Raw genomic sequence first — 9,150 nt, forward strand, 5'->3', positions numbered from 1 at the left:
TAAAAAAGCAGATAGTTTGTAAGCCACAGATTAAATCCAAACCTGCCTTACAACTCTAACTCTGGATAATTGGCTGCAGTGGTTGGAAGCTGCAGCACAGAGCATCGGTAACCATGCTCCCAAACTCCTTAAACTGCACAGGACCCAGACGCCACAGCTCAGAGCTGCAGTGTGGAAGAGGCTTCAGTGTAAGACGTGTGAAGATTTTAAAGGAGCAGGATGAAAAATTTCTGTTACAACACCTGCTCAAGATAATGATCTAAAAGAAGAAAAAAATAAGAAGAAAAAAAGAAGAAAAAAAAAGGAAGAAAAAACCCAAACAACTCTGTGTAATTAAACTCTGTTTTCATCAGGTGCTTGAAGGTTCTTAGGCAGAGGACATTTGGGATTTCCTACTGATCGATCCTCCCCTTTTGCCAACAGCAACTTCGAAGAAACCAGCATCATGCTGAAAATCTACTCAGTGCATTTAATTTATTTTGCTGTTTCAATTTAAGTTGAAAAGCACAGAATCAAGAGTTATTCAAAGAACACTACACTGCAGGAGAACAATTAGGAATCAACAGTCTCTCATCATCAGAGCAAACAGGATGAAAGATGCAGAACTGAGTTTACAGTAATTTCCTTACCCATGAAGACCAGATTAAGCCTAGGTTTAATCAGGGTTACCTGGAATAGTTCTTAAAAGCCACTTGTTGGTAAGGAGGTTGCCTCATTATCCTGCATTTACTGAAAACTGGATTTCTGAAACACTAATGAAACAGTCAAAAACCTTCATTGCAAAGAAGGAAAATACTTCATGTGCATTCTTAGGCATGAACCTTCAGGTTTGGGAAACGTTTCTCTAGATTGTCAGCCAGTGTCTGATCAGCCTCACGCAGAACTTCAAGGAAACTCTCCACCTGGAAATACATTTGCAAACACACACAAAAAAATAGACAATAAAAACCAAATCTGCATGGCACACAGAATTCTTATACTTGGTACAGAGGGTTTCTCTACTCCTGTATCTTCCCACCAGCAGCAGCCAGTGCAAAGAATAATGGAAAATGCTCCACAGTAGATACCTTCCTCCTAAACCCCACCATTTCAGTTGGTCTAAATTCTAAAACATTATCACCTTCCCCAAACTCTTATTTTATTATTTAAACGTATACAAAGAAAAGCTCTCTATGAAAAATATTTAGAACAATTATTCTATAAAAATGTACAGGACAAATTTTCAGCTAGCATAAATTTGCAGACATCCATTCCTTTCAGTACAGTTTGACCTTTCTATCAGCTGATGATCTAGGCAAAGCTCTGGCTGAAGTAAGCCAGAAGAGACAGAAAGGGTAAGACTGTCCAGAATGGCGTATTACCCGTGTCTGAGCAACTGTGTCCTACCTCTACAGCTGATCCTAAAAGGCTTTGTCATCCGAGTTGTCATTTTTCAGCTATGTTAAAGATCTTGCCATATACTCACCGATGTGAAATACAGAGGTAAGAGGTTCTGAAATGCACAGGAACATGTCTGTTCATTTAGATGTCCCTGGTGTAGTCCTTCTAACGTATTTTCCTGGAAAATAAAATCAGAAATACAACTAGCATGTAATGAACAGTTGCTGAAAGAAGAAACTCAGAACTGTGCACACAGTGTCTACAGCGTGTGCTTCATTCTCAAAAACGGGTAAAACAACCAGAACTCACAGTTCTTGGAGAGTGCCAGATGTAGCTAATACAAAAAGGTGTGAAAGCCCACACAAGCCTCTTCATCTGAACGCTCCCATAATAAAAAAGTCCATTTGAGAAGGTGAATTTATATATTGATACCTTCATTTTCTTAAATAAACTGGCTTTCATTCATAAGAAATAGCAGCACACACCTAGAGAATTGATCATACAGAATCCTGGCCCCGAGGGCATACAGCTCAGAAAACACCAGTGTCCCTGCTGTCTAGCACATGTTGCTACTCGCTTTCCGATCAATTCTGTAACGCATTTCCAGTATGCAACTTCACGTGCACAAAAAATGCCCACATTAATAGTAACATCTTTTTTCTCACCTATCCTGCAGAAATCCTTCCTAGAACTTTGTTTATTCTTACCTTAGTCAGTTCTTGAAGCACATTGGAAAGTAATTCACAGCAAATATCCTTCAAGATTTTTAAATGGAAATCTTCCTCATTTACATCGGCCCTTCCACTCTCTTCCTGTTCGGATTCCTTTGAGTTATCAACAGATCTCTTCCCACAGTCCTCCATGTATTGTAAGATACGAATCAAGCTCCCAATCAGAGGCATATCTATTATACAGTTAACAAGAAAATGGAAGTTTAACACTGAATATTTTTCCCCAACCATTCAAGGCATTCAGATTTTGAAACACACTGCAAGATTTTATACAGCATCAACCAGATCTTTTATACAAAAGATCACGCACTGGAATGGACTGCCCAGGGAGGTGGTGGAGTCACCATCCCTGGAGGTGTTTAAGGCAAGGCTGGATGTGGCACTTAGTGCCATGGTCTAGCTGATGTGGTAGTCTTAGGTCATGGGCTGGACTTGATGATCTCAGAGCTCTTTTCCAGCCTCAATAATTCTGTGATTCCATATTGGAACATTTATTTTGACAGTGTTGAGTTTTGTCACTCAGAGTCTGTTTTAAAGCAGCAAGTGAAAATGTAGTAGAGAACACAAACTGTTTTCTCTGCCAGCTAACCCTTATCTATAAAAAGTATATGCCAGTGATAGGAGTATGAGAAGGAAAATGTCTCCAGTAGTAACTCAGAGAGGCTAGTACGTTTAAATTCACATCTAGAGAAGCCTCTCTGATAAACCAAACCGACACAACATCTTTCTGCTGCACATGACCCTGACTAACATTCCAAGATAGGCTTTTCATTCTAAAGACTTGTCAATCGATTGAGAAGCAACATGTGATAAAGACAATTTAAGTAAGTGTAGAATCTCCCTCTATTAAGAAAAGATTACTGTCAAGACCTCATATTTTAGCAAAGATGAATTCTGCAATTTTCATTAGTTTACCAAATGGAGAAGACTGAACAGAATGTGTAGATTCTACTACTGTAACTGTTCAGAGATATCCAGTAACTGAACTTTGAGCTAGCTGTGATTTTTGAAATCACCAGTAAAGAGTCTTACTGTATTTAAACATGTAACTGAATTCTGTGTTCTGATCTCTAGTAAACAGTAATAAATTAACCACCTTCCACCCCACATACTTAAAAGTCAACTGTGAAAATAACTTTAAAAAAAACCAACAAAACACAAACAGAAAAAAAAAACCAAAAAAAAACCCCCAAAAAAACAGAAAAAAAAACCCAGGAAAAAAGCACAACTTGCTTTTCCTCATCGTGGTGTATTCTTGTTCTGTCTGTGAAGCAAACATAGCAGACAACACGGACAAAATAGAGGCCAACACAGTCTTCTGTTCCTGCACAATGATCGGTGGATCATCTGGCTGGCAAAGCTCATGGCAAACCAGGTCATAAAGCAAACTCCAAGTCTCCTTTCCTCCATCAGGAGCCTGCACTTGAGAAAGAAAGAAAGAGGACCCACCAACCCAACAAATTTAGTCTAGGTATGTGAATTATTTTTCTCCCCATTAAATTTCTGATGAGCTAGAAATTACTGCCATTCTTCATCCCATCATAGTTAGCAATTCAAGTGTCTTACCAATAGCCTGAATACCCTCATCCACCGTGGTCAGGAGCTGCAAAATATGCATATAAACATCAAGTCCTTCTGGATTATCTGATCTACACAGAACAGAAAAAAAAAAAGGAAAAAAGATCTTTTTACTGAGCTTGTATTCTGTGTGTTTTGGACACACAGCAGTCTATGGGCAATCACTGTCACTCTCTTTGCTGACAAAGTAGTTGAATCACTTCAAATTATAAGTACAGGAAATGTATGCTACTGATTTCTCAAACTATGCAGCTCCCACTGAAATCAAGATGTTCAGGCCTTTACAAGCTTCTGAGGAGTTTCCCCAGCCATGAAACCAAAAAGAAGTCTCACATACCGGACTTGTTTGGCTGCTTCAAGTATACAAGGCACAATCTTAAAATCTGGAAGTTCTTCGGGAGAATCGTCTACAGATGGTCCCACAGACCGACACGTGCCATTTTTAATCCAGTTTAACATTAACTCTTCATCTAGATCAAAGAGTTTGTCCACCACTTCACCCACTTTTACCAGCAATTCAACTGCACAAGAGAGAATGTATACATCTCAACCAGACTAAAAACAAAGGGCAAAAATTAGCTCACAAAATGACAATATAGAGAATACAGAGTAAATTCAGTGCTAAAATATAATAGTTTCAGTCACTATCTACTAAATGTTGATTTCCTTTTTGTGGCACAGATAGGTGAACAGCTTGATAAACAGGGATTGCTGGAAAGCCCACTGACTCCTTCTACCTCATCACGCCGTTTATGAAGCTGGAACTTTACTCTGCAAAGAGACTTCATGTTCCTGAAAAGTCGTAAAGGTTTCCAGGATTTGTCCCTAAATATGCAGTTTTCTGCTCACCGTATGTCTGCCAATCTGCATTTTACTTAAGTAGATCTGCGATTTCAATTGGACAGAGCAGGACTTCTGAGCAATGTCATTAAAATAAACACAACCAAACTGAAAAAGCTCAATTAACAGGATTCCTAGACAAATGATAACTACTGTTACAATTGAGCTGGACATGAAAAATAAATGTTATTCAAAATATTTCCATTATTAGGTGCTCAGCGCTAATTTAGCAAAAACCACACTGGGAGGTTTGTATACCACTGACTGCATACCCAAAGCCTCTGCAGTACTGAGCTGCCATTCAGAGTAACGGAATCATTCCTTCAGTTCACATTCCACAAGTATGGCAGTTTTAAAAATGGAAAATACACATCCAGTTTGAAAAAGAATGAAGTCTTGTTTCAAGGATCAAAAATGATATACGTGTATCTCTGAATGAGGACTTTATCCTTTCCTTTACTGTGTCAAACAACAACAAATTCTATTAGACTGATTTTTATCCCCCCACCCGAGCTTTCTTCTTCCTCTACAGGTGCTTTTCTGGTTAGTTTCATATGTATTTCTAAACCTACAAAGGCAGGACAAGTTTACTTTGGCATCCTTTAAATTAAGGAGGCTTACTTTTAAAGAAATTCTGTACTCCCAATTCAAAATATGTGTCTTTGAAATTGCATATTTCAATTGTTATTTTGTTCTGCAAACACCTACTAATTCCCAGCTTGTTTGGCAACTTACCATTTGTAGAGCTGGACATGATAAAGCAAACACAGTCATATACAGAAGGGTTTTCGCGGATTCTCTCGATCCAGACATTGGCCACCTCAGGCTGGGAGAGGCAAGTTAACAACAACCTAGACAAGAATTGCCCATTTAACAAATCAGAAGACAATTCATTCATTTTAGCTGTACAAGTGTAAATGCAAAATAATGAGAATGATGTGACAGAAACAGGAATCCAGCTAACAACAAACCAATTCCAGAACAATGCAGAAATGATGAAAGGATAGGATGACAGGAAAATAAAATAGTGAGCCCACTTGTCAATCCTCTTCTGAGGTCTCAGAACACAGAACTACACTAACGATGCATTAATTTCTGAGATGTCCTACCTGCTTGTTTCCAGAAGAGTTGGAGAGTCTGAATCACACAAACGTTGCAACAACACTTGGCTTTAAGGAGAAAATGTAAGAAAAGAGTTAACAAAAACTATGTTGGTTTAAAAAATAAAAGTCATAAAAGGTTAATTTCATAGCTGCAGCCATCCTCTGAGATCAAAACAACTTTTCCAGACTGTGCATGCACTACCAGTGTTTCAGGACTTAAGAGAGTCAAGAACTTGACTGGCGATTAAAAACACACACAAAAAAGCAGTGGTCTGTATCATTTTTTTTTCTTCACTCCCACTCAAATACGGTGATTCTAAAAGGGGTGGATAAAGATGGCAGGCAAATTTAGTTCCTTCTATAAGACAGATCTCCTGATTGTGAGTCCAGAAAGGCAGTACTTGTGCATGTACAAACCGCATGTACACTTACCCGAGATTCTCATCTTTACTAATGGACATGCATATGTCTTGGAAACAGGCCATATTTCCTAATATTCCCACACAGATTTCCTGAAAAGCCAAAACACAGTATAATGAAGCAACTGTAACACATCATTTTATTTCCACAGCTATAAGACAAAAGTAAGAAAGGTTCAAAGATCTTTTCCAGTTTGATCTCCAAGTTCTTATAACCCACCAGTTTCAAGACACAGATACAGATTTTTCTACAGGATGTTATTAGACCAGTCTAAAATATACTCATGACTGGCACTATTTACGTATTTAGGTGTTAAGGCATTCCATAAAAAAGAATGTATCTTGAAATCAAATCTGCTTGCATATCCTATGTATACTGTTTTGGAGCTAATCTGTCATCCCTATTATTAAAGCAATAAAGAGTCCTAAGAACAAAAAAATCACCACGTAAGTACAGCCCTCACAAATACTTCCTCCCAAAAGTGGTTTCGCTACAATCTTCCAGCGAAGCAGAACTGATTGCAGATCCCTGACTGCAGAGATTCAAAAAAATGAAAAAAAAACCCAGCCAACCAACAAAGATCCCAACCAACCAAAGCAGTGCATTCCATCAGGATATTCATGCCTAGACAATCATTAAAAGGATGCACGCTTCTATGAAGTGGACTGTGAGAACTCCAAAACATCTGGAGGTGACTGGTGCTAACACACAATGTCCTGGTAATCCCTCACTTTCAGCAACTTTAAGCTGGAAATCAATCCTCATCACCCAAGGTTGTCTTTACTAAAGTTCTATTACCTCTGCTAAACTACAGCAGACACTCTAACAGCCACTATTTCAAGAAAGGAGCCATGACAGCCAATTTGCACTGACTTCCAAATTTTGGTTGTACTTTCACAGGCCCGTGTGTATGCCCTGAAGTAAAGCATCTGGTAACTTCAGAGAAAGGAGAGTTATACCAACACTGAATAGCTTTGAAAACCCTGTTTTGAATCCCAAATGCTAGTGTGCTATGTAATACAAGCTGAAAATTACATCAAAACAAAGGCAGTTAGAAAAAAATGTGTTAAGTAGTAGTGTCTAACAGTTCCTAAATGCTAAGATTACTTTTGTAGGTCTGACTAAACAAATTAATGACTGTTCAGTAATCATGAGACAAATAAGGCCCGTCTTTACTGGCTTTTTATAACAAGCCTTATAACTAGATTTTATAAACTAAGTCCTTCATCAATAATGACATATATCAGCTGCAGCACCACTGAAATACTTACTGGTTAGGTCATATTAAAAACACTTTAAAAAGCATTTTAAAATTTAATTTTGTGTCTTCTCCTTGTTCCCCAAACCTATGCAAACAGGCAATGGGAGGATGAGGGAGATACGTGCAAATGCACGTACATAGCTGTCTTCTGCTTCTAGTAACATAGGACAGCTTTTTGGCAGCCCATACTTACAGTAAGGCGAGGGCATTTAGACTTTGCAAAAACTCCCATGAATATATCAGGGGCGTTGAACTCCTGAAGAAATAAAGCGACATCCTGTAGAGAAAGTCAAAGGAGAAGTAAATGCAAGTCAAACAGTTTCTCACAGCACAAGGATTGGACGAAAGAGATGTTGAGCTCACTACAAAAAATCAGTTATTTCCCAACAGTTATTGCCAATAATGTGCTACACCACCATCCTGGCTTTTCAATGAGAGAACATCAGCGAGCCCCTACAGTGATTCAGGATGCCACTGATTTGTTACACAATGAGCCAAAAAGTCACACTTAGTTTCTTCTGCTCTCTGCCTCAAGAGGGTCAGAGATGCTAAGTCAGAATTCGGCAAATATCGTGTTTTTAAGACAGTCACATTACGCAGGCAAACAAAAAGAAACAAGGGACAGGATTACCATTTGCTTTTGATCAGAGCATATAAAAGAGGAAATCCATTTGGGAGTTAAGGGCATATCTTTCATGTTTGTTTAAGACATCTAAGCAAAGAGTTGGGGAATAAAATAACTTTTTAAAATAGATATATCTCTTGAAAATTTGTTCCAGCATTTGAGAACACTGAGAAAAATACCAAAAACTTATGTTAAATTGCCATTGTGAGTCTGTAGCTCAAGTTTAAAATCTTGTTTATCGATCAGAGAAAACTATGCTTACTAGCAGGACACATTACAGTTGCTACAGAAGAGTATGCCTATTGTGAGACAGCCTCTCTATTATCAAACTGCTGTAGATACAGGCTGTGCGTCTGAGCTAATTTCAGCTACAGCTAAGGCATAGCTTCTACTGACTCCAAGCTTCAGTTCAACTCCTGCACATAATATAGAAAACCAATTTATGCATCATTTATGCCAGCTAATCCTAAGCAATAGCACCACATGATCCATTAGACATCTGAGGGGAAGGTCAGGCAGACCACCTTCTTTCTGTTACATTCACATGCAGGTCTGCTTTACATCCTCAAACAGCAGCATGGGGTCCAGCAGCTAGGACACAACACAAGGCCTGCTTCTGCAAACTAGTGCTGCACCTATGAATGCACACAACGTACTCACTCATCCTGAAAAGCAGCCTGCTTGATGCCTATTCACCACGCCAGCTCTGCCCACTGCCTCACAGGACACCGCCAGCCAAACCACAGAATACACACCACCACCGAAACCAAAAAGCTGACTGAGCCCCCTTAATTCTGCGCCTTCTCCCACTTGCAGGATTCTGACCGAACAGAGTCAGCAACAGAAACAGGGCAGGTGCTGTGGCCCACCCGCACATCGCTCCTACCTCGTCCATCGACATGTCCCACACTTTGCAGATGTCATTCTCCATCTCTTCGTCCAGTTCCGTCGGGATTCCCTCGGGGCTCGCTGTGGGCTCCGTCTTCTCGGGGCTAATGACCTGAGAGAAAAAGGGGTGGTGGGGCACACCGGGATACGGCGGTACGTGAGCTACGACCGAGAAACGTCATGAAACACCAACACTGACCTATCGCTTCAGTCGCAGTTTAAAAAAAAGCCCCACACAACTAGGCAACCGGTGGTGGTCTGTGCTCCCCCCCTCCCCCGGGCCTGGTCACGGTCGCACCGGGCCTACTGGCCTCTCCCCTCACG

General features: G+C 39.8%; 1 protein-coding gene across 1 annotated transcript in view; it reads right to left on the reverse strand.

Annotated features, from left to right (window-relative positions):
• Positions 1–579: 579 nt before the first annotated feature.
• The window catches only part of SAAL1 (serum amyloid A-like 1), a 13,888-nt gene continuing 5,317 nt past the window's right edge, over positions 580–9,150 (reverse strand). Inside the window, exons 2-12 of the mRNA XM_010179976.1 lie at positions 8,825–8,938; positions 7,507–7,590; positions 6,065–6,144; positions 5,639–5,698; positions 5,265–5,380; positions 4,027–4,210; positions 3,678–3,760; positions 3,345–3,533; positions 2,088–2,284; positions 1,466–1,558; positions 580–902 (exon numbers count right to left, since the gene is read on the reverse strand). Of these exons, the coding sequence (XP_010178278.1) occupies positions 810–902; positions 1,466–1,558; positions 2,088–2,284; positions 3,345–3,533; positions 3,678–3,760; positions 4,027–4,210; positions 5,265–5,380; positions 5,639–5,698; positions 6,065–6,144; positions 7,507–7,590; positions 8,825–8,869 (1,224 nt within the window). The 5' untranslated portion in view covers positions 8,870–8,938 and the 3' untranslated portion in view covers positions 580–809. The remainder of the gene's footprint in view (positions 903–1,465; positions 1,559–2,087; positions 2,285–3,344; positions 3,534–3,677; positions 3,761–4,026; positions 4,211–5,264; positions 5,381–5,638; positions 5,699–6,064; positions 6,145–7,506; positions 7,591–8,824; positions 8,939–9,150) is intronic.

The sequence above is a fragment of the Mesitornis unicolor genome, unplaced genomic scaffold (assembly GCF_000695765.1).
Source record: "Mesitornis unicolor isolate BGI_N332 unplaced genomic scaffold, ASM69576v1 scaffold4350, whole genome shotgun sequence".
In the NCBI taxonomy this organism is placed as follows: Eukaryota; Metazoa; Chordata; class Aves; order Mesitornithiformes; family Mesitornithidae; genus Mesitornis; species Mesitornis unicolor.